The sequence below is a fragment of the Denticeps clupeoides genome, chromosome 17, assembly GCF_900700375.1.
Source record: "Denticeps clupeoides chromosome 17, fDenClu1.1, whole genome shotgun sequence".
Taxonomy (NCBI): domain Eukaryota; kingdom Metazoa; phylum Chordata; class Actinopteri; order Clupeiformes; family Denticipitidae; genus Denticeps; species Denticeps clupeoides.
In genome coordinates, this window is record NC_041723.1 from 9,920,623 (window position 1) to 9,946,473 (window position 25,851).

Below are 25,851 nucleotides of genomic sequence, written 5' to 3' on the forward strand. Positions count from 1 at the left end.
GGAGTGTCTGTTTTAGTTGTGGTAATGATGTAGGCAACTGATCAGTGCTTCATCACAAGTTAATTTTTTTTAGGTCAGATTTTTTCAACATTTACATTTATGGCATTCATCAAATGCCCTTTTCCAGAGCGACTTTCAATCAGTAGTTACAGGGACAGTCCCCCTTGAGACGCTCAGGGTTAAGTGTCTTGCTCAGGGACACAATGGTAGTGAGTGGGATTTGAACATGTGACTTTCATAGGAGAGTGTTTAACCCACTAGGCTTCTAACCCCCATTGCCATTATGTTCCTTTCAGACTTTTGAACTGGCAAAGTGCCGACTTGCACAAAATCATAGAGTGAATAATGCTGGTGAGCCTATCCTTCCTCAGTGCAGCTGGATGGAAATTAAAGTTCTGTCTTTAATTTTGAATATTCATGTATCATGAATATTCATATTCATGTATTTAGAGTTTTAAATTACTTTTTTCCATGCTGCTTTTCTTAATGGTGCCCCTTTCCCCCAATCCTGAACTGGATAAGTGATTTTGTTACTTTTGTATACTTAGGCCATTTCGTTTCTGTTAATCACCACATCTTACATTTTTGATAATGTTTGTTTTCATTAACCAGGCCTTGCTTGTTTTATAAGGCTTGAGGGTTAAAATGCAACTGTAGAAGCAGCCAGACTTTGTGTGTTTTGTTTGTGTGGAGGTGAGCTATAAAGAGTTGCGGTCCTAACTGAGCATCAGGGTGCTGTGAAGCAGGAACTGCTCTCCTGTGTGTAATATAGCCTCACAGCTTTCAAGACGATGAACAGTGCGAGCGAGACTTGTGTGGTTGTGTATGTGTGCGTGTGTGTACGTGTAGAGAATGTTTAGAGTTTTGTTTTTTTTTTTGCCTTAAAAAGAGAAACTGAATGGAGCTGGGATTAAGCATGAGCAGCGAATCACCACTGACCTCATGCCGTGTGCGAAAAGTCGACATTTGCAAAAGAAAACACACCTTCCTCTTCATTGTTATTGTGTGAAGCGTTTTATTCTATTGAGTGAAAGAAAATGAAAAAGTTAATGAAGGGATTAATGAGATGGCTCATTAGACACCCCCAAAACATATTTGCATTGCAACCTTCAGTGTTGTTTTGCATTTCAAGACTGAAGTTAAATGAATAAATTGGTCGGTACCATCTGTAATATAAATTCTGGCCAACAGTGTTTAGTGTGTCTGTGTGTGTGTGGTGTGCTTCTGCTTGCGCACACACACATGCACCTCAGCCTTTCTTGCATTTATTTCATAATTTGTACATTCTTTTGAACAGTGCATACAATTTTCTGAATGGCATAAGAAATCGTTTCCACCTTTTTAATGCATTAATGATCAAATAAAAAAAATTCTTATCAATTCTCTAGGGCCATTTTGGCCATAATAAAGAATAAAGCAAAACGATAAATAATCGCAGAGAATATATTTAACACATGATTGAATTAATCTTGCTGTGGGGCTGCGTTTGCATGTGCAAATATAGCTTTTGCCCGGCTTCATCTGATATCCACGGTGGCCATGACCCCTACCAAGGACAACACACGAGGCTGACCCCCCTGACAGTTTGTAAAAGCTTCTCTTATATCATCTCTCAGGACAGCCCTCCAACCTTCGCATTCGCCCTCTCTGGACCACTGATTGCTGGCCACGCCCACTTCACCTGCTGTACATGCATCACCTCTCACCGCATCCTTATTGGACTTGGAGTGTCATGCCATCCTTTCTTTTTTTTCTTCCACAATGGCAAACAGTGAACAGTGTGTAAAGTAAAAAGACAGGGCGTGAGAACCTTTGCATCTGTGATTCAGTTGGTACGATCTCACCACTTAGACAGCATCGGCTCAGATGCACAAGAAGGGATCTGTTTAGAATGACAATCGGCTTTATTTATTTTGCTGCTAAAGGACCTGGAGGGAGGGACCGCCGTTCGCGTGGCTCTCAGGTTTCTCCAGCGAGACCGAGCGCAGTGTATTCTGGTCATGCCTCATTTGTTCACTGCAAAGATATTTCTCTTTCGTGGACACGAAAGCCTGGGGATGAAATAATGGAAAAGTAGGGACAAAGGAAAAAACATGAAGTCAACGTCTATTAATGCCGTTAGTGCACTCCGGGGCTACACAGGAGTATGATGTGTGTTACACATGGTCCATGGATATTAGTTCAGCATATAACATAATCTAGTTAATGTCATTCAGAGGCCAAGGAGACAAAGCTCAGCTAAGACCTCTGCTCTCTCATTTCATTGAGTCTAGCTACCCTTGAACCTGCAAGTGATTGTGAAACACTGCAGCACAGCGCACAGTGACACAACGAAACATGTCCTCTGCTTTTAACCGTCACCCTTGGTGAGCAGTGGGCAGCCATGGTGGTAGTAGCCTAGTGGGTAACACACTCGCCTATGAACCAGAAGACCCGGGTTCGAATCCCACTTACTACCATTGTGTCCCTGAGCAAGACACTTAACCCTAAATTGCTCCAGGGAGACTGTCCCTGTAACTACTGATTGTAAGTCGCTCTGGATAAGGGCGTCTGATAAATGCTGTAAATGTAAATGTAGATGACAGGCGCCCGGGGAGCAGTGTGTGGGGACGGTGCTTTGCTCAGTGGCACCTCAGTGGCATCTTGGCAGATTGGGATTTGAGTGGCCTAGTGGTTCCTTGGAGTCACTAACAGTTGTGGCCTAGAGGTTACTCCAAAAATGACTCCAATTACTCCAAAAAAGGAATTAAATTACTTCAAATGAATGAAGTATGAATTAAATGTCAGGACCTCTTTTGTTTTTCAGAGCTAAACTCTTTCACACCCTTTAAAATTGTGTGTATGAATTCTGTAACCCCAAGAAAGATGGACATACTATGTATGGCATTTTTATCCATTATTATTCAATAAATGCTTTCTTCTGTGTAAAAGACAGGAGTTCATTAGAGACCTCAGCGAAGTTGGAACGAATCAAAGTTTGAATGTGAGAGGAAAAAAACAGATCGACCAGTGAGATTAAGAGTGTGTGTGTGTGCGCATGTGTGTGTGTGTCCTGCAGAGAAAACAAGTGTGCAGCACAGTACAACCAGACCTGGCCGACATGAAATGAGATGTGTAAAAAACACCTGTTTACTTCATGCATCTTATTTCTGTTTTTTTTTTTTTTTAGATGTTTCTGTGTAATTTAAATGCAAAGGTTAATCACTCCCTGTTGTTCATAAAATGTGGTACAGAGAAGCCTTTTTTATGATTTCTTCTTTATATTTTCTCCACTCAGCCTGTTATGCGCAGCGACCCAGTGTCAGAGGGACGAGTTTATTGTTTTGTGTATTAGAATTCAGAGGAGTAAGACCAATTCCATCAGAATGCATTACACTTCATTTGCAGTGCTGTGTTACAGCGCTTCATGTTCAAGGGCTCTCGGCACCAGGGTCTGTTCTGCTTGTCCTCGTGCTGGATGCGTCCCCTACACAGTGCTGAAGTCTTTATCCAGCAAAATAAGCTATGGCCACAGAGCTGCATCTCCGAAACAAGCATTTTGCATTCTGTGGTGACAATTTTTTTTTGTCACCCACATTTGTGGGTAAGAAGATGCTACCACATGGCTGACCTTTTTTTTGCTGGTGCTAAAAGGATTCAGTTCAAGGAGAAGATTCAGAAATGTGGTCCACAGAGTGGGCTAAAAAAAAAATCACACAGTCCACAATCCAATTAACGTCTGGACTGGAGTAATTCCAGTAATTATGTCTACAAGGTAACATGGCACCCTGCACGCAGTTACCTGCCTGAAAAAGATTACTTCTCATCCAAAATTAAAATTGATAATTGCAGGCAGCTTTTAATTATGGAGAAGTCTGGTTTTACATGCCCTGCGGCTAACAGACTAACAGAGAGACGCTGTGAGCCGACGAATGTTAGTTGGCAGGGGAAAACGTGGAGTGGAGATGACACAACTGGTGGACCCGTGTGTGTGTGTGTGTGTGTGTGTGTGTGTGTGTGTGCTTACTCATGACTGAGACAGTGACCTTGCATTGAGTTCCCACCCTACCACCAGGTGGGCAGGGGTGTGATGGAGGGTTGATGGTTGGCCCTAGTCAGGTTTATAGTATGTTTGGAGCAAATATTTATGGTGCAACCCATTGGCTCTGGCTCTGATTAACAACCAGGTCATCTGGTTCCTGAACCCCGATTTACCCTGGTTAGTCTTGTGCACACATAGAAATACATATTGATAGATAAAGAGTGAAAAAGGTGAAACGTATCAGCAGAAAACAAAAGATGGGGTACAGGGGTCTCACCCCGAGGTCTTTGGGGATTACCAGCGCCTGCGCCGCTGTTCAAAGAGGGACAGATACGGAGGGAGGGGACGGAAAGCAGAGCCAGCTTGAGTGTGAGCTGATCTGCAGGCTGACGCACTCAGGGCTGCCCTCTCAGGTGTACGTTACAGGCAGCGTTACACAGATGAGCCTGCTTGGCATGTAAATACGGCCGTTTGCGGAGAGAAAAGAAACTCGGTGTCTCTGTCCAACGGGCCTCTGATTTCATTCCCTTGCGGAAAACGTACTTGGCCGTAGACCAGCTGGCCTGTGGAGTTTGCAACCCACTTTTTCCAAATCCTGTTACAATCAGCGGACAAAAGCCTTGACCCATATTTGCTCCAGGGGTTTGAAACTCATATTAGTGAATGTCTCAGTGCAAGATCATCAATTAAAGAAATAAATTGTAACATGCTCCCAAAATATGCATGCACAGGGCCAGTTACATTTAATCAGATTACCGTTATCTATTCTGGACATATTTATGATCCAGCCATTCAACAATTTTCTTAAACTCCTTTTTTGGTTCAGTGCCACAGGGAGGCTAAAGCCCACCTCTGCCTTCCTTACACAATAAGACCACTTATTTTAACTTTGTTGTTCAAACTTGAATTTGAACTAAGGGCCAAAGAAAGGCCCGTGGTGTCAGGAGGACTGTGTCCTGTGGAGGGTAGATGGTCACCCCCCAATTTCTTTAGACACAATGTATTTAATCATGGAAAGCAACTTCACAATAATCCACTACTAATTGTAATGCAGCCCCAGCAAGAGATGGTGAAAAATGTCTAAAGCCATAATTGCACATTACATGATTTTGTATTGTTTAAAAAAAAAAAAAACATTTAGTTGAATGTGGATCATATGAAAGTGATATGGTGCCAGTATTTGATATGTCCAAACGTTGGAACTGTGCTCTGTATAACAAAGAATTACAATTCTTTGTTCTGCTGGTGTCAGATCTCTGAAAGTATCATACTGTCTCAATCTCAAAAGCCTCTTACCTTATCATCTCCAAGAGCCTTTGTGAGGTTTCCAAGCTGAGTAAAACTTTACAGCTCCTGAAAAAAAATTTTTTTTGATGACACTGCTGTCATACTTACTTTAATGTCCTACTTAACCTTCAACGTTCTCATTCGTCTATGAAAATTTAATGATTCTGCCTCAGCCCTCAACAACTTCTGAAGGGGGGTTGAATTTGTGGTTGCGTCTGTCCTGGATGTGAAAGGGGCATTACATCAGACTCTCCTTACATCAATCAAGTTTATGAAGTAGTCAGGAGGTCGCCATCTGACCACTACATACGTGGGCGAAAGGTCCCGCCTCTTCCCTTTTAAAGGGCCTCTCAGTTCACTGCACAGACTCATCTGCCACTGCCATGGCGTCAACACGGCAACACATTGCCGGGAGGCTCTTTTTTACCTATATTAAATAAACAGTTTATACATTTACAATGTAAAAATTATAATTGCTGTCCTAGAACGTACAGTAGGATTCCTGTATCATCACTCAATATTCCATCATCCACATTTCTCTAAAGTCTTTGCCCAAGGTTGACAATATTGACTGGCGACTGCAGCATTACTCATAAGATGACGGTTTGTAAGACCATAGTTTTCCAAAAGTGCTGCTTTTTGTATGATTCTAACCAACACTGCTTGTTCTTAGCACAAAAACGGTGGATCTGATCTTGTAATGATCTGCTGCATTACAAGATAGATATCTAACCTGGCTTGGACGTTCTATACATGAGGTTCTCCCCATGTTCCCACAGGATTCCAGTAATTGCTGCAGGTTCCTCTGATGCCATAAAATGTGTATTGTGGATATACTCACAAAAATAAATTGGCCCTGAATTGTGTGTGTGCCTTGTCCAGAGGCTTTTCCCGCCTCGTGTCCAAACGTAGTCTGGATGGGAAAAACGCGTCAAACGTCTGGGTCGATAATTCAAGAAGAGTATTGGAAAAACAGTGATCTTCACAAATGGCACCACATAAATGCTAGATGCTCTTTATTCCTGTCAGCCGGATGTTGGGCGGGAGCGCCGGGTGTGTTGGGAGAAGGGGAGGGGGCTCCAGCATTAGGTTGCAGTGGAATGCAACCCAGTCCCCAGTGTCTGGGCCATATCCCTCAAAGGGGGTTTGATGTTAGCGAGGCATTGCATGGATCCTTGCAATCCCATCCCAAAAGTATTAATATTTCACACGAAGCTACAACCGACTCAGACAGGGAGAGCCCTGCATCTGCTCCGGGTCCGAATCCCTGAAGGCATTATGGACGGCATGGCCTTGTAGATGGGAATCCACTTTCCCGGCTCCAGTCGGCCAGGTAAGGAATTTGATTATCAGACTGAGTGCTGTGTGTATTGAGAGAGTCTCAGAGCAGCCGCCTGTAGCGGGCAATAAAGGAAAACATCAATACCAAAACCTATGAGCTTCTTTGCGCTCACTATATTATATATCAGTATAGCTATTTATATGTGATGTGTATCATCATTTTATTTTCCCTCCAGTTGGAAAGTAATGACAAAAACCCCTGAGACTGACCCAAATTTATGCAGTGTCCCTGGAAGCGCAGTTCATCTAAGCAACGGCCACACTATTATTCTGCATCACTCCGGGCTGTCAGGAGATCAATGAATCCTGTCCCGTCTTAGCGTCGCAGAATTAATATCAGGCGGGCGGGCGGGTGGGAGGTCCACTCGGTGGCTCGGGCCCTCTCTGTACCCACGTTCCTCCACGTTCCCCCACCCGCCGGTGGCACTGAATCTGAATCTCAGGCATCAGGAGCGATGCTGATTCTGGTGATGATATGGTGCGCCCTGGCCTTTTCCTTCCCCTTTCTGTTTTTTCCTTACCTCGAATCGCCCTGCACCTCTGCGCTCATCACCGTGTATGTGTTGTGCCAGCATGCTCGCGGTTCCCAGCTCATCTTCACAGATGTCTGGGATTAGAACGTAATCCCTCGTCTCATTTTTGTCCCTCTCCTCCATCAAACCCATGGTTCAATCATGTGGGAACGTCGAACGTGTACAACTGGCCCAATGTGAACAACAACAGTACAAGTGTGGGTGTGAGTGTGTGTGTAGTTTCATTACGCTCACCGTCTACATTCTCATGAGTTTGCTCCAGTTTTCTGCATGTTAATGAGACAGACGGGATGAGCGCAGCGAATTTTGAAGGGAGAGGGTCCAGTGACGAGAGGGATGGGAGGGAGGGAGGGAGGATGCTCATAAGTGTGGTCAATCTGTGTAATGACCACCTTGGTCGTGACGGAGGGGGCAAGTGGCTGGTGCCAGCATCGATCTCTGCCCCCCTTCTTCCTGCAAACACACACACACACACACACACACACACACACACACTGCCATAAGGACTTGAACAAAGTGTTGTGGGGGGTTTTTTTGGAGAATTTCCCCAGGCACTTTGTAAACTAATGAGATTTTTCAAGGACACGGTGCATGTGCATGCCATTCCTCCCTCCTGGTTGTTCTCTCCCCACTGGCGGTTCTTCTGCCGCATGTGGTCGTTCTCACGCCTGCAGTGTGTCAGGCGAACATGAACTTCAGCAGTGCGTGTACTTTAAAAAAAAACAGGAGGACCGTGAAATTGTGGAAAAGGAGGGGGGAGGAACACGGATCCCGGAGCTGAAGAGGTTAACCCGCGACCCCGCTCCCTCCCCGCGGCGGAACCGAGTTTCGGAGCGGCGGGACCCCGGAGAGGAGAGGAGCGAGGCGGCGACAGCGCGCCGTCGGTCCGGCGGGAGGACTTCGCAAAACTTGAGTTCGCCTCCGCCGGAGAGGACCGGACGGGACGCCGAGCCGCCCTCCCAACTCCCACCGGGGTCCCGAGGCGGGTTTCGGGCGGACGCCGCGGCTGGAGGACGGTAGGCGACGGTTCCGTGAACCCGCCGGGCTGCGCAGCCTCCTGGTCGGATTTTAACTCCCGTTTTTACCAGACACGCACTCGGGACAATTCGTTCCCAACCGCATTAAAAAAGTTGAAGCAACTTGGGACGATATTTGGTTAATGAATCCGAGCTGGACTGTGATGTTCAGTCGGACGCGCTCGTCGGCAGATTCGTCCCCTTTTGTCGCGCGATTTGGAGCGACTCCTGGCGTCGTTTTGCGTCCCGTCGCGTCCTGCGACGTGAATTTAGACCGCGACGTCACGGTGTGTCGCTCCGTCCCTCCAACTAAGCGCAGAAAGTCCCTCGTCCTGCTGCCCAACGCGTGTGTTTTACACGCTGTCGCCGCGTCTTTCGAACCCACAGCCAGACCCGCTCCTAGAGATGCTTTATGACGGATATTCATTTGCCTGGATTTTATTTAGACATTAATACGAGGGCGGAAGTATGATTGGTTTTGGTGATTTTAATAGATTAGAGGTAAATACATTGGCTCGCCGAAAATGAACATGATTTTTACTGCATATCATACCGTGTGTGACCATGTATGTGACAAATACCATTCGAATTTGAATTAGCACCGTGTGTTTCTGTCTTTTCCATGACGATGGCACTTTTAAAGATGGAACGCCTCCGTCTCACCTTCGGCAGGTCGTAGACGGTCCGTTACTGGGTGAAGTTGGGCCCAAACAAGTCTGGAATGAGCTGCTAAACTTTTACAATGTGGAGTTCCGTCATCTCTTAATGGAAGCTTTGTTTCGTCTCCCTCAGATCGTATGTCCATGGTGAGACCTTCATGGCAGAGCTCCACGGCGGACCTTCAGACACCTCGGACTCGACCCGTGCTGTGTAACGTCTACAGAGCTGGATGAGAAGCCAGATCCAGCCACCCTAACTGGTGAATCGCCCGGCCGGCCGTCACCATGCCGATCATCAGCAACGCCAATCACGACTTCAGCAACCTCTCGGTGAGCGACGACAGCAGCCTCGATCGCATCTTCACCGAGATCCCCGAGACCGAGACGATCAAGGGCGCGTACTACCAGAGAGCCCAGTCCATTCGCCGCCCCGAGGACCTGCTCTCCGTCGACCACGCCGCACAGGCGCTCATCAACGTGGGGGGCAACCTCTACACGTTCCCCTGGAGCACGCTGGAGCAGTTCCCGCTGACGCGGCTGGGCCGCCTGCGGCCCTGCAGCAGCCCCGAGGAGATCGCCCGGGTCTGCGACGACTACGACGAGGCCCGGCGCGAGTTCTTCTTCGACCGCAGCCCCTCGGCCTTCCGCGTCATCCTCAACTTCCTGGCGGCGGGGAAGCTGCGGCTGCTGCGGGAGATGTGCGCGCTGTCGCTGCACGAGGAGCTGAGCTACTGGGGCGTGGAGATGGCCTACATGGAGCGCTGCTGCAAGAGGAAGATGTACACGCGCATCGAGGAGGTGGCCGAGCAGGAGCGCCGCGAGGAGGAGCTCCGGCAGAGGCACGCCCAGCAGCGCCCCCCGGAGGCCGAGACGCCCTACCGCAGGTGCATGAGCAGGCTCCGGGACATGGTGGAGAACCCGCAGTCCGGCCTGCCGGGCAAGATTTTCGCCTGCATGTCCGTGGTCATGGTGGCGGTGACGGTCGTTAGCCTGTGCATCAGCACCATGCCGGACCTCAGAGAGGAGGAGGACCGGGTGAGTTCGGTGTCTTTCCGAGTGTGTGTGTGTTATAAAAGGCGCTTGAGTGTGGCTTTTTCAGTGTGTGTGTGCGTGCGCTTGCCCACGTAATTATACCAGGTTCAAACACACCAACAAATCAAGTCCTCCGAGGTCGTTCATAATGTGTTGACAACATATTTGTGAAGTCCATTATACTGTAATTAACGCGTCTTGCCTAAATGTATTAAATGTATAGCCCTTGTTCAGCATTCCGGGCGTGTTTGGATCCTCCTGTTCGGCTGCCAGAGTCACAAGCTCACATTATGGCAGGCTGACGAGGGTTACAGTCCTGACGCCGTCATGCCGCACTTGGAGGACATTCGACGTTCTCGCTGGCGTCTCCCTCAGAGTGGGGTGGGAGTCATGTGGGAATTAACCCTTTCACAGTCCGGATAATGACCACGGAGCTCCTTAAAGCCACAAGCCACACAGATCTTCCCTTTCCCATTTTACGAAAATCGGAACAAATTTGTGTTCATGAAAAAATATATATATATATTTTATATCTTATATCTTCCCTTATGCTTTTTTTTTTTTTTTTTCAATCATGTGCTCAAACTCATAATTACAATACAAGCCTGTTCACATTGAATGTTTCACCATTGTAGACAGGGCACAGCTTGACAAACGTATTTTTAAAATCCGTAAACATAAACAGCCCCTTTTTTGTGCATTAATTTAGCTAGTAAATCCATGCGGGCAACATGATGATCTACAATGACGATTTTATGCGCATAAATCTTTAATTGCAGGCTGCATCAAAGAATGTCATTTTTAGTGCTTCAAAAATATTGATCATCCATAATGGATATTTCAAGAAGGACGGATATTCATCAGGATTGGACATTAATGGCAAAACTTGCAATCTCCTTCTACTCCATCATGTTTACACCAGCATATACGAGTAAATTCCTGTGAGGTCCGTTTTCAGATATTTTATTTATGGGAGATAAGCATATATAGAGAGGTTCTGAAGTGCTGCTTAATTAGATTGAAACATATTGATCGATGCTCCTTTGCTTTTGTGCAAAATAGCACGATGAAGAGAGGCTGTGATGAATTCGGCTTTATTCAGGGGAAACAGCAAATCTGAGCAGTTGTGCAATGAGAGCTACGTTTGATTGAATTCATCTTCATATCACAGCCTAATTACGAGTATCACAATTACAGCCTCTGTAATTGAATTGAGATATTTCAAAGTCTTCTATTTAATTAGAATTACTCCTGCCCTTTTACATACATTCATCTTGAGAAGGGTGCGCTGATGGGGTCTTGGCATATTTTGCACTAACCAGTGGCACATCTGTGCCCTGAGATGCTCGGTTCAGGGCAAGTCATTCTGCAGGGAGCACATCATGTAATGACTTGACCCCAGCATCTCTTTTTTTTTTTTTTGGGGGGGGGTTTGGCCATCGACATTCCCTTCTCTTGTCCACTTTTACTCTCCCTTTTGTTTCTCCTACATTAAGTTGCTCTTCAGTCTCTTGTTTTCTCCGCCTATTCAAGTTTAATGGTTGAAGGAAAGTTTGCATTGCCTTCTGAAATATTGGGGACACTCTACCATTCATTTTTGTGTGTATGTCCTTGTGGAAGTAAGTCACGGTGTTTAAAGTAAGGAATCAATACCCAACCTAATGCGGGGTCCGTGAATAAAGTAAATTAGTAAACATTAGATGTATAAAATCCCCAAAACACACCCAATAGGATAATCAAAAAGAACCAAAACCTACAACTTCCGTTTATTTTTCTGCAAAAGAAATTTGATTCTTTTAATGCACGAATGCAGAAAGGAATAGGGGGGGTTTTGGGGGATCCTGGCTTGACTTTGACCCAGGCAGGGAGGCTTCGGGGAAAAAGTTTGGGAACTACTGCCTTATAAAACAAATTTGCAATTTACAGTGCTTGCACCGAGGGATCAGCGCACAGCTGAACTGCGTGGGTGGAGCTCATAGCGGTAGTCAGATAGCTTCATACACAACCTATACGTAGATTCATCAAACAGAATTAGAGATGGACCTTTAATAGAGTGAATTTTTAATATCCCTCCATGCGAATTAGGAAGACAGATAAGGCCATGGGCCCATGAGTGATGTCGAAATAAAAGCCCTGAGACACAGCCCTGACAGCTTCAGAGGTGAGGATCTGGAGCTCATCAATACAGCCCTCCACTGTGGAGGATCTCTGTTCATATCCGTTTATTTCATGATCAAGCTTCTGCAGTAGTTTCATGACACTGGGTCCAACAGCGCTGTTGTTGGTGTTGGTATTGTGAAACACACAGTGAGGTATGCAGACTGTAGCTTAAAGTGACCAGTCCTCGACTACAGATAAGAGATGTCATTCACGGTGGAACCTTAGGATTGGCGTGTTACCATTTTACAGTGTAAATAATCGTTTAATAACTTCATGCAGTTTTTCAAATCTAATAACATTGAATATTTCCATAAAGAAACTATCAGGATACACAATGAAACTTCATATCTAGTGAGTGAGGTAGTAAACTTTCTAGCAATGTGAGCTACTTGCTCCTCTATCTTTGGAGAACAACATTTATTGTCACTGCAAACAACAAACCGAGACCATTTATTTCAGTGTGGTGAGACCAGTCATTGCTGACATTGCCCTTTAGTGGGACATGCAGTTAATAATAATCATTACATTTACTGGCACTATGATTAATAACAGTTATATATATTGGACAGTATTAATAAGTTAGTGGCACACAAATCTATTTGCAGTTTGTCAAGACCAGATATTTCTAAGAACATAATAGAAAAGCAATGAGAACTGCATATGCTGATAACTCATCTGTCAGCATGACAGATGAGGTGTTTCTTCAGTAAGCACTCAGCATTTAAAGCATTACTGAATGGCGGTTCTGAATATGGGGGTAGGTCAAGTGTTCTTTTAATGTTGTGGCTGTAATCATGTGAATGTGGCTCATAGGGATTGGATTGTATCGCCAAAATAGGCATGTGATATCTGACAACAAAATGTTAGCAGCATACCCTGCTCCAGGGTCTGGGTTTAATACATAATCACCAGAGACCTCCGTTTCACCACCTCAGCATCTCTCTCCTGACGCATCACAATACCTGACGATGATGAGCAAGAAACAAAGTCATATTTAATTTAAAAATTACATTTTAATAAATAAATTTACAACATGCAATACACTTTTGCCAGTTTGCAAGCAGCAAATCATACGGAATGGATAGGTACTATAGACCAAAAGTTCCGCTAATTTACCATGGCTGAGCCTGACAAAAATGATAGCAAACGAGGGCCAAGATTTACAATTTTGCACGCGATACATTTACATTTTACATTTACAGCATTTATCAGATGCCCTTATCCAGAGCTACTTACAACCAGTAGTTACAGGGACAGTCCCCCCCTGGAGCAATTTAGGGTTAAGTGTCTTGCTCAGGGACACGATGGTAGTAAGTGGGATTTGAACCCGGGTCTTCTGGTTCATAGGCGAGTGTGTTACCAACTAGGCTACTACAACCATACATGTTTCAGGCATTGTCACATCTGGAGCATTTTAACATTTTACTGGTTGCACTCCAAATGTCCTTTTCTTGTAGTGTGACCTGATAGCAGTAGTATCTGCCATTAACAAAATTGTGACTTATCTGGTGTCACCTTTAACATTTGAAGTTGCTTTTGAAATATTTGGAGAAGATGAAACATCATTTCCACCTCATTAGCTGTAAGTGCCACTAAAAGTGTGTTGCCAGCCAAACATAATCAGACTGAGTCATCCATGCCATCGTGCATGCAGTGTAGTCCAGATCTGTGAGGCGTATTTTAATACAACAGAGTAAAACAACCAAACTTTCACCCATAGGACTGTTACTCCGAACACACGGATGACCAACAACACATGGATGTTTACTGAAATAGACTGAATGCATATGATTAATGTACAAAGAGATATAAATTAATATTAATATTCAGTCTGGTGTATGTATGTGTGAAACTCATGTCATTAGCTGCTTTTACAGTGCATCTGGAAAGTATTTTCCACACTTTTTTTTATGTTACAACCTTATTCCAAAAATGTTTCATCGGAATTCTACACAAAATGCCATAATGGTAATGTGCAAAAAGTTGAATTTTTTTTTTTCAAATTTATTAAAAATTTTAAAATCTGAGAAAGCACACTTACATAAGTAATCACAGCCTTTGCTATGAAGTTCTGGTGCCTCCTATTTGCCTTTATCATACTTGAGATGTTTCTGCAGCTTACTTGTAGTTCACCTGTGGATTTGGAAAGGCGCACGCCCATCTAAATAAAGCTCCCACAATTCACAGTTCATGTCAGAGCACAAACCAAGCATGAAGTCAAAGGAATTGTCTGATTGTCTCCAGGCACAAATCTGGGGCAAACATTCTGCTGCTTTGAAGGTCCCAATGAGCACTGAGGACGCCATCATCTTTAAGTGGAAGAAGTTCAAAATTACCAGGACTCTTCCTAGGTTGCCGGCCCCATTCATGGTGATTGGTTAAATGCAGAGAACAGGTAGGGTAGAGGTGATTTGAACCCTTTATAATTTAGTTTCTGCCACATACCCACCATCACTTACTTCAGACTGTCGTGTGCTTGCACCTCTCTTAATTCTGATACAACAGCGAAGTAACGGTAATAAGGATTTGTCCGTCACCTTCTGTTACACAGAATAATTGCGGTCAATTGTGGTTTCTGCAGTAAAAATAAATTTGGCAAAATATATGGAGTTCTGTCACATGGATTGCATTTTGAAATGTAGCAATATGCTTTATCAGCATTTTTTCCCTGTATTGTGAGGCATGCAGATGGTGCCTATGTGCTTGGCCAACCGAACAAAGCTATGGACTGTTACCAGGAAAAAACTAATATGTATGTGTGTGTATGTGTGTTTTGTGTGTGTGTGTGTGTGTGTGTGTGTGTGTGTGTTAGTAAGCATCTGTGTGGCTGCGTGCCTGGATCGCTGAGTTTCTGAGAGACAGTGCGGCTCTGCATAAAAATCCATAACCATCCATAAACAGGTGAGCGCTTCATTGGCCAGGTCACCTGAGGCTGTTGTGCATGCGGCGGACACGCAGACGTACGCAGCGTGAGGCAGAACACATGCTGCTGTTGTCAACTTGTCTTCATTTGGCCTCGCATTCCAGTGACACATGCAGATAGATCTATTGTGCCTCGTTCACAGTCAAAAGCTGCTGCCTATTGTTCTGGCCAACAGATTGAAAATGAATATGGATGTGTTTTAGGTTCTGGAAGAATGCAGCCGGAAAAATGTCCCTGCCGTGGGTTTCAGAATATTGTGTTTTAAGAACTCGTACCATGTAGAACTTTGGTAGGATTAAGCAGATTAAAGGTTTTTGGGACAGGACTGTCTGTGCATGTGTGTCAGGGGTTGTGTTTCATGTGAAAGTATGTGTGTGTGGCATTTTGTCTGATGTCATTGTTGATGGGTGAACAGAACATCCTGGTCAGGACTAAATGAATTTTTTAGGATCATGTACCCCGTAGATGCATTCGCTCAAGGTTAATGGTCTGATTGATTCATTCAGTGAGAGACTCGCCGGCCACTGCGAGAATGCAGAGCTGCACACGTCTGAAAGGCAATGTGCTGAACTCAGCACGTTCCTCCTCAGAGAAGCCATTCATGTGGGAAGCAGCTTGTCTGTGTCGGCTTGAGACACAGCATAGGTGTGAAGTGTAGTAGTCGGAGGAGAAGATATAGGCTGAAATTCAGACACAAGGGAATTGAGAGATGAAAGAAAAGCATGTCTCTCTCTCTCTCTCACATACACACACACACACACACACACACACATTCAAACACAATGAACTGTCAGATGTCAGCAATGTGCCTTTTCTCTGCATCACAGCTGTTGTTTTTTTGTGATCTATGAAAATCCAAAAGAAACTTGTGTGGCTCTCCAGTGGCTGAGCAAACAGAAATGCAGCTTGGTCAATTCAAACCTGAATGAATGAATGAATGAATGCATGTAACCAGTGAATGTGTATATATATATATAGCTATATATCATGTTCAATGTGTGCAGAATATATATGTGTGTGTGTGTGTGTGTGTGTGTGTGTGTGTGTGAGTATGTATGTATGTGTGTATATATATATATACACACACACACACATACATACATACATACATACTCACATATATATATATATATATATATATATGTGTGTGTGTGTGTGTGTGTGTGTGTGTGTATATATAATATAATATAAAATGCACACTTTGAACATGATCTACTGTGTATTTTAAGAACCCCAGCTGATGAAATCCTTCATTATAACAAACGAGAGCGAGTCAGCAGACATGAATGAAGCTCTGACTACTAATGAATCTAGCAGATTAGAACACAGAATGTAGTCAAGCGGAATAAAGTCATTTAGAGGAGTCATACTTTTCAGGAGCCTTGTTTTCTTTGAGATATTGATGCATTATTAACTAAAAAATTCAGCAAATGGTGTATAATCGGAGGCAGTAATGGAAATTCCTTCCAATGGCAATAAGGTGTGAATGTTTGTTTGTGTGCTATTTGTTTATACTTTCATTGGAATGAAAATTCCCTGGTATGAGTGTAGTTATTAATAATTTTTCTTTTGCTCCAGAGACAGAGAAATGCATGAAAAGTGCACATGCGCATTTAAACACGTAGTAGGCAACAGGAAACATGCAGGATCACTCCAGTCTATCAGGTCACTGGGTGACATTTTCAAACAAAGGCATGGCTGGCGTGCTAATACCCTACCAAATGTGATCATAAGCGCTTACCACCCCATCTGTGGGATTATTATTTTCTCTTATAAAAATTCTGCTGGAACAAAGACATGCTATTTGGAAGGCTTTAAGCCTCATGTTTGTCATCTTGCAGGGTCGTATATACATTTCTATATTGGGATTAATGCACACGGACATATCCCAATTAGTAATGCCAGTACAAATAAAGTATAAAGTGTAATTTGGGTGCACCTGATTTCATGTTTAAATTAAATACTTAATTAAATAGGGCCAATAATGTGCTAGTAGGCTGAATTTGGGATGTTGGGATTGTGAGTAATATTCCAGGCTGGGAAAGACAGACATGACAATTTATCCTCTGTGGTGGAAAGAGGCGTCAGTGGCATTTGCAGCCAAGAGGACCCCTGAGATAAGGTCAGAGTAGCTGCATTAGAGCTGAGAATGGGACAATCGGGATGACAAGTGGGATGGTATTACACTTCGTGACCACGCCTAATGTTCTCAATATGAATGACTAATGAACTGCCCTCTTCCTGTGCTACACCTCCCCAAAATGGTCCATCCCACATTTTGAAGGAAGTTTCCTGTACCTACAGCAGTAATGCTGATTAGAATAAAGACCGGAATGTGTAATGTTCAGTGAGATTTCTGTCTGTGTATTCTGTATTCTGTCTTCACTTTCACTTTATGTGTTTTGAGTAGCATCAGAGTGTATGGGCCCTATTTTGGAGATCAGAGACACGTTTTTCCACCTTTCTTTGCGCTGGCTGCCAGATTTCTGGTGGTGCGTTGCTCATTTTCGCACCATGCACACATTTACTCAAAATAGCTAATTATTTTGCATGCGTTTCGGGTGGTAGGAGTGGTGTTTGTAAATGAGGTGTTGCTTGGTTGAATATCAGGGTTTTGCTATTTTAAAGCAGTGAAATTTCATCGTTGTTGTTTTTTAACCAATAAGAACCCTTTTTTACCAACCATCTAAGGTCACATCGGTCGACCAGCCATTCGGGGGAGAAAAAATTCTGTAATCTCGATGTGGTTCACGCAACAAACACATATTTAACACATACCAATCAGACGATCATGCCTGCCTCTAATTTGCCGTGGTCCAGATATTCCTGTACCGATAAGTAGTAAAGATTTTTAATCCCGAACCCGACATTAATGTGGATGTCGGCCAACATGACTGTACAAACGTGCTTTGTCCACATCACGAGTCATTTTTACATCTTTAATGTCATTTTTCATGGTTAGTTTCTTTCCCCACACCTCAGACTAATTAAAACGCATCACCTGACCGCACATTTACCGCCCATGCCTGAGCCTGAGTAAAATGTTACATAGATAGAGAGAGAGAAAGAAAGAAAGAATAAATAAATCTTGAATACTAGTGATGGCATTCCTTATGCCTGGCTATTTTAGTATTTAATGGCCTCTCTCTTCAGGGAGGTCGGGTAAAGGGCAAATTGCCTTGTTTGTCCCTTGTGCTCTCTCCACCAGTAAGCCAGTTAGTGGCCTTTGCACCCATCTAATTATTTGATTCTGCTCTACTTGGCCACTAATGTGACCCACATAAAGGAAAGTAAACATGTAAGTTTTGTTCATGACCCGATGACTGCCTGACAAGGCTGATTATCTTCCTGATTAACACCGTCTTTGTCGTTCCTTGCTCATTTCCTGTGTCTTTCTCTTTGTGTCCCTGTGCAGGGAGAGTGCTCCCAGAAGTGCTACAACATGTTCATTGTGGAGACGGTGTGCGTGGCCTGGTTCTCCCTGGAATTCGTGCTGCGCTTCATACAGGCCCGCAGCAAGCTGGAGTTTGTGCGCGGCCCGCTCAACATCATCGACGCCATGGCCATCCTGCCATACTACGTCTCCCTGATGGTGGAGGAAGACTCCTCCGAAGAGCACGAGAGGCCTGGAGGGAAGGGCTACCTGGACAAATTGGGCCTGGTCCTGCGCATCCTGCGGGCGCTGCGGATCCTGTACGTGATGCGGCTGGCGCGCCATTCCCTCGGCCTTCAGACCCTCGGGCTGACGGTGCGGCGCAGCACGCGGGAGTTCGGCCTGCTGCTCCTCTTCCTGTGCGTGGCGGTCACCCTCTTCTCGCCGCTGGTGCACCTGGCCGAGAGCGAGCTGACTGGCACGCATGACTTTAGCAGTATCCCAGCCTCCTACTGGTGGGCCATCATCTCTATGACAACGGTAGGCTATGGAGACATGGTGCCACGCAGCATCCCTGGCCAGGTGGTGGCGCTCAGCAGCATCTTGAGCGGCATCCTCATCATGGCCTTTCCCGCCACGTCTATCTTCCATATGTTCTCCCGTTCCTACCAGGAGCTGAAGCAGGAGCACGACCGGCTGTTCAAGGAGGAGTGTGCCGCCGCCGCCGCCGCTGCCGCGGCCGCCGCCGAGGTTGACAGTGTACCTGGAACCGGATTCAGTCCTGAGACAGAAACCCCAGGGTCTTTGGAGAACCTGTCCCTGCTTGGAAACAGAAGGGAGAGTTCGGGAAACCATCGGCACACCCTACCGCCCGGAGCATTTTAGAGACTTTGTGGACCGTTCACTGATATTTTAGACTCCAGCTCACCCCTTTAAAAAATACATCTCAGCCGGATGAACAGTTGCGTAACAGCAAATTAGTTTTTATTGCATCTTGAGGTAAAAGCAGATTTCTGAATTCTATATTGTTGCCCTCAATTTATGATGTCTATTGAAATCAGTCTTCCATTTCATTTTAACTTTGAGATCCCACAAATTTCATTATGTGCAAAAAGACTGAACCAAATGATCAGCTCCAACTACCCTACTCTCTGGAGGACACAGATCACAAACGTTGGCAATAGATGGAGGACGTCAGGCAATGACTGACTGAAACCTTGTAAATTCTGCTAAAATAAAAGCACTTACAGTTTCATGGCTGTTAACACTTTTGTAATAGAATATTTTGTGCACTGAAGTGCTCCCTTTGGCAGAAACTGGTCCAGTGAGTGAATTGATAAATTGACACGATTTTGTGTTTGCATGTTACTGAAAGTCCAGGCCATCAGCCTGACCTGTCACTCATTAACTCATGCACCATTCAGAACCAATGAATCCAGATTTGGGTCTCGTCCTCAAAATTCTACACCGGGACACCCAGGGTAGGGTGCCAGGCAACCTCAAGACACACAACACCTCTGACCAAAAAGGAGGAAAGGCATGTCAACATGAGGAGGGTATGCAAACTCCACACACACAAAGCTTGCATTCAAACTCACTCATATTACTCATATAATAAATCAATTTAAATACTCTTTTCCATACAATCCAATCCAGCGTTTGCCATGTTTGAGCATGAAACTGAGCCAAAAGGCGGCAGGCATTTCAACCGCTGTTGTAATATTTGTGACCAGTGGTTAACTTTTCAGTCACCACAAATGTGCAGACATTAGGCATTCATTAGGCTAAGATTGTTTAAAATGGCTTTTTAATGTAAGAGTATGAGTGCAGTTGAGGGTCAATAGTATCTCGTAGAATGAATATAATTGTTGTTGCATTGCAAGGTAATTCTGTAGATTATTCCATTAATCTTCTCATGTCTTTACCTGCAGACACACCATAAAAGGTTGCAGTTAAGTGAACTTTCCACCCTCAATGTCTGTCTGCTTTCCATAATGTTTCACCTTCTATCTCTTGTTTGTTTGCAGTCATTTAATCTCTTCTCCCGCCATGCTTGATTCTACTTGTAGCCTTCCCTCTGCCAACAGGATTTAAAAGCCATTTTCACCCATCCTCAACATGAAAAAAATGAATACACCTCTGTGACGTTGCTTAGGTTCACTGCAATCAAAGCTAAATATCAGAGTGAGTGAGATTTTAGTTTTCGGTAGTGTAGTGTGTTTTGGCCATCGTGCTTTCTGAAGTGAAAGTGAAGTGATTGTCATTGTGAAACACTGCACAGCCCACGGTGACACAACGAAATGTGTCCTCTGCTTTTAACCACCACCCTTGGTGAGCAGTGGGCAGCCATGACAGGCGCCTGGGGAGCAGAGTGTGGGGACGGTACTTTGGCGGGATTCGAACCGGCAACCTTCTGAATACGGGGCCGCTTCCTTAACCGCTAGGCCACCACTGCACCTTCTGCACCCCTGTCTGAGATTGTCTGAGGAGAACCATGTGATGCACCCCGCAGTGACGGCGCTAGTAAAGAGCCAGATGTGGGCATAATCTTAATGAAAGAAGGCACTGGCCAGCATGAAGGATTAGTTCTTAGTTAGAAAACATTCAAGGAGACTTGCTTTTTTCTAAGGATGCCTAATGCTCTCGTTTAGTCGCGTTACATCAGACTGCCTTTGCATCTGCCTCACTCATCAGCACTGAGCCAGAGCATTAAGATTGTATAATACCTATGACAGGTCATGACACAAGATTGTGAGGCCAATATTAATTTAGCTCACATGCTGCAGAATAAACATCTGGCTGGACCAGAACTGACGTGAAATTAAATGTTGCTGACCTTGGCTTCGTGTGTCTTTTCCACAGCCCTTTTATCCTTGTTCTTTCAGGGTCCTTCTGACATACTGGCATACATATCATGCCAGACATACACAAAAGTACACATCAGTAACATACGTCTAGAAAATGATGCAGATATTAAGCAACTGCAGTAACAGTAATACATATACCCACAAACACACACACATTTATAATGGTTCATGTGACATATATATATATATTTGTGTGTTTGTGTGTGTGTATATATTTATAATATGGTTCAGTTTGTGAAAAGATCATCCATTGTTTGCAGGACTGACTGAGAAGACATAAAATCCTATGTTTGCATCTGCATCCTATCTCTGCATCATTACAATACATTCCCACATTTCTAAACGAGTAAAGGACATTGTCATTATTATTTATTAAACCGTATTGTCCTTAATCTTTGACGCACAGCATTGCAAAGTAATCCTGATCATTCAGCTAGGATTAATATCTGCCCATATAATTTAAATATTTTAGCAACTTATTGAACTATCAGTTGGTGGGCACAGGGAGATACTGAGATCACTGAGCACCAGAAGTCATTATTTATGTCACAATCCGATAATCTAGACAGCTTCTGTCACTGCTGCTGGCTGCTGGATGGTATTGGATGTGTCCAAAAGTACTCCATCATACTACCTTCATGATATGGTTGAACACTGGATAGTTTGATGGTGATGAAAATAATGAAAAGACATTCTAATTGACTTTGAACCATCCAATTAATCTGATTTATGTCTTCCTTTTTAACCAGAAAACATCTAATTCGTTGGGTTTCACGCCTTTGACTAGTTCTGAACCTCCAGGTGTGAAGCCCGAGTTCAGTAAAAAGCGAGGAATATTCACACACACTCAAACAGGCAGGTAGGACAGATATATGTTCTGCAGTGAAAATGACTCAATTGCTTTATTCTCACAGCACTCAAGATTCGTCTCAAATATCCAACTCCAAATGCATCGGCAGACCCATTAAAAATGAATGTGACCGCCATCAAAATTATTTGCATAGAGGACTAAAAATACTAGCTGTAGTTACCTTGTCAATTGTGCAATTTAAAATGATTATTTCAGTTTTGGTCTTCATTCTGGCACATTGCATGAAGAGAGATTTTTAAAAGTGAGATCTAAAAGCAGCCTTTTGTTGCACACAAAAGGAGCACACAAAAGGAATGATTAGGCAGATGTCTGTTTTGCGTGCTTTTAAGTGCATAAATGCAGTCAAGAACTCTCCTTTTATTCATTCTTGTATTATTCATCGTCATGTTATGCATCTCATGGTGAATAAATGGCTATTCGCAGGGCTTTAAGCATTTGTTAGTAAGTTTCTGTTTGATCCTTATAGTTTCATAGTTGCATCACCAGACTATAAGAAAGCACACTTTCTGCAGATGCTGTCACATTTGCTTGCCATGTGTCCAATACATTCAAAACTTCACCTTGCTCAACTCCACTTTAAGGCAAAAATAAAAAAAACTAATAAAAATCAAAATCTCTCTTTTTTTCTGATGGGAGGAATGTCTACTGTTTCCCTTCTCCAGCTCAGACATTGTTTACTGGCCTCTCAGACCTGCGGCACTGCCTGGAGGCATGGCTCACAAAGACACCTACCTCAAAGCAACTCCAGATGTAGGCCTGAATAAATGTGGACAATGTTATCCTGCAGCTCATGAGTATCTTGTTGGCATGTTGAGAAAAAAAAATCAAACTTTTTCTGTCCTCATTAATTATTTTCTTAACCCACAAAGTGCACTGAGGTTGCTGAGGACGTGTAATTGGATGACTTCATGTGAAAGTAAAGTGATTAAAAACACTGAAAGTAAACACTGCAGCACAGCACACGGTGACAGGCACCCGGGGAGCAGTGTGGGGGGACGGTACTTTGCTAGGTGGCACCTCAGTGGCACCTTAGCGGCTACCTTCTGATTACAGGGTCATGTGTGATGTCTTAATTGGCAAACAAATAACAATTTGTATCTGTGCTTAAAGTAATTTTGATTTATATATATATATATACTGTATATATTAGGGGTGGGAAAAGAACTCGATATTGCAATATATTCTGCAAGTGCACCTCGTTCGCTATCACGGTGAATTACATTTACAGTATTTATCAGACGCCCTTATCCAGAGCGACTTACAATCAGTAGGTACAGGGACAGTCCCCCCCTGGAGCAATTTAGGGTTAAGTGTCTTGCTCAGGGACACAATGGCAGTAAGCAGGATTTGTACCTGGGTCTTCTGGTTCATAGGCGAGTGTGTTACCCACTAGACTACTACCACTACCATAATGAGGGCAAACCAAGTCAGCCGACAATCACTACTACGTTCAAAGCAAAGCTCCCCTTTGGGTCGCTTCGGGCCGCTTCGGGCACAGAGTATCACTAAGTCCAGCGCCGAATTTATTTGCAAGGACCTTCGCCCTTATAGCGTGGTGGAGAATGATGGATTTTGCAAGCTGGCCCAGAGGTACCAGTGTGTGCCAGGGACTAGCGTGCCATCAGAGAGAATCTTTTCTACCACCGGTGACATAATCTCTGTTCAGAGGTGTGCTCTTACATCTGAGCATGCTGATCAGTTAGTGTTCCTCAAGAAGAATATGCCTTGATGTGTCCACTGTCCAGGTTAAAGCACTTTACAGTAACTTAGTACTAACGTTTCAGTATCATGGTTTACACATGTTAATTAATGAGTTATTATGCAAATGCATATTTCCTTGCACAATGTTGGAAATTTACATTTACGGCATTTATCAGACGCCCTTATCCAGAGCGACTTACAATCAGTAATTACAGGGACAGTCCCCCCTGGAGCAACTCAGGGTTAAGTGTCTTGCTCAGGGACACAATGGTAGTAAGTGGGATTTGAACTTGGGTCTTCTCGTTCACAGGCAAGTATGTTACCCACTAGGCTACTAGTACCCCATAATAATGGCATTAATAAATGCATAAGATTTCCTTATTATTTCCTTATTCCTTATTTTTCTTTTTCAGTCATATATCGTTGATTAAATTTCTTCCAATATATTGAATATTATAGATATCGCGAATCGTGATATTATCATTATCGTGGGCCACATATCGCCACAGAATTGAATAGTGAGTCACCTGTATAATACCACCCCTAAAATATATATATATATATACACCACATGAATGGTCTCAGGATGTTTTACTGTTGGCACGAGACAGGACTGATGGTAGCGCTCACCTTTTCTTCTCCAGACAATCATTTTGTCCATATGCTCCAAACAATCTGAAAGTGGCATCATCAGAGAAAATGACCCCAGCAGTCCTCAGCCGTCCAATCCCTCCAGAATATCAGTCTGTCCTTGATGTTTTTCTTGGAGAGAAATGGCCACTGCCAGTACCAACTGATGACTGACTTTCTGAAACCCTGCGCTTATAATCAATATGGAAGAGGCTGCTTTTTTTTTTAATCTGCTGTGCCTTCTTTTAAAAACTACTCAATTTAAGGACCACTCACTACTAATCAGATTGGTGGTTGATGTATCGAGCAGTGGTTCCGGTGAGGTGGTGCGTGAGAGATCAGAAGTGACCTGAGCATCGAGCCTTAAAAAAGGACAATTGTGACTGTTGTGACATACTTTTCCCACCATGTTGTCTTTGTCCTGTGGCATTTTACAGGACCTGCCTTTACAGCACAACAATGAATAATCTTTTAAGCTGTTGTGAAGCTTCCTGTAATGTCTTCTGACTCCGGCACGTTTTTCAAGACTCTGTTAATGTCTCAGCTGATCCAAGCAGCATGAACAAGCAGCCGTGTCATTAAAGAGATGCAGCACACAACATGCTCGCGCAGAAATAGCCACAAACAGACTGTCAAGTATTTATAACCTCTGAGGGTCTTTCAGAACTCTGACGAGTTTAAAGAATGAAAAACAGATCTTCACCTAGAATTAATTCATCTTAGACTGGCAAACATGTACAATGAATTAATTCACAGAACTTCTCAGTTTTGGCAGTGTTTCACTGTCTTGAACCCCTGCCCCCCCTGAAAGTCCCTGGTGAGTCCCAGGATTAGTTTTACTGGCCATGTGCTCTGTGAGAGAGAGCGAGAGATGTAGACAGAGTGTAATGAAGAGTGACAGCTGACAGAGGAAGACAGAGAAATGACAGGCAGGGAAAGGAGAGGCGGGTGGGGCTGCTGCACATAAGAACATTTTATAGATTCATATTCCACATCCATATTAATGATCTCGTCCCAGCTGACAGCTCATTTGTTTTAACACTGAAGGTGACAGTGGGAATAAATGAATCTGTGTGATGCTCACTTGGATTCCACAACCTCCGGAGTCCAAGGATGATTCATAATGACATGAGGGTATATTAAAATGGCCAACCCCTGTGCTATTATTGTACAGCCCTTAGGCAATGATAAGCTCTGGGCCAAGATTTAGACACAATGAGAGGCTTTAACATTTTCTGAATATTCTCACATATAATTAAGTCTTATGGGTATTGTTTTGGATTTTCTTCTGAAATATTAGCTTAAACATCAGTTTTGCAAATGCTGGTTGTGAGAATGAAGATCTGGAGATAAATAACAAAGTCACTCCAAGCACAGGCAATGTTATGAGATGAGATTTTGGCCAGGGTACAAAAAAAGCAAACGCATTCATGAGCA

General features: G+C 43.9%; 1 protein-coding gene across 2 annotated transcripts; it reads left to right on the plus strand.

The window, feature by feature from the left end:
* The first annotated feature begins 7,845 nt into the window (after positions 1–7,845).
* On the plus strand, positions 7,846–19,598 carry kcng4a (potassium voltage-gated channel, subfamily G, member 4a). 2 transcript variants are annotated; one of them, XM_028959189.1, is made up of 4 exons: positions 7,846–8,198; positions 8,991–9,892; positions 18,388–18,885; positions 19,018–19,598. In XM_028959189.1, the coding sequence occupies exons 2-4, from the start codon at positions 9,143–9,145 to the stop codon at positions 19,228–19,230; spliced, it is 1,461 nt and encodes a 486-aa protein (XP_028815022.1). In that variant the 5' UTR covers positions 7,846–8,198; positions 8,991–9,142; the 3' UTR covers positions 19,231–19,598. The 2 variants fall into 2 exon arrangements, with proteins under 2 accessions (XP_028815022.1, XP_028815021.1); XM_028959188.1 differs by having other exon boundaries at positions 18,388–19,598.
* The last annotated feature ends 6,253 nt before the right edge of the window (positions 19,599–25,851 follow it).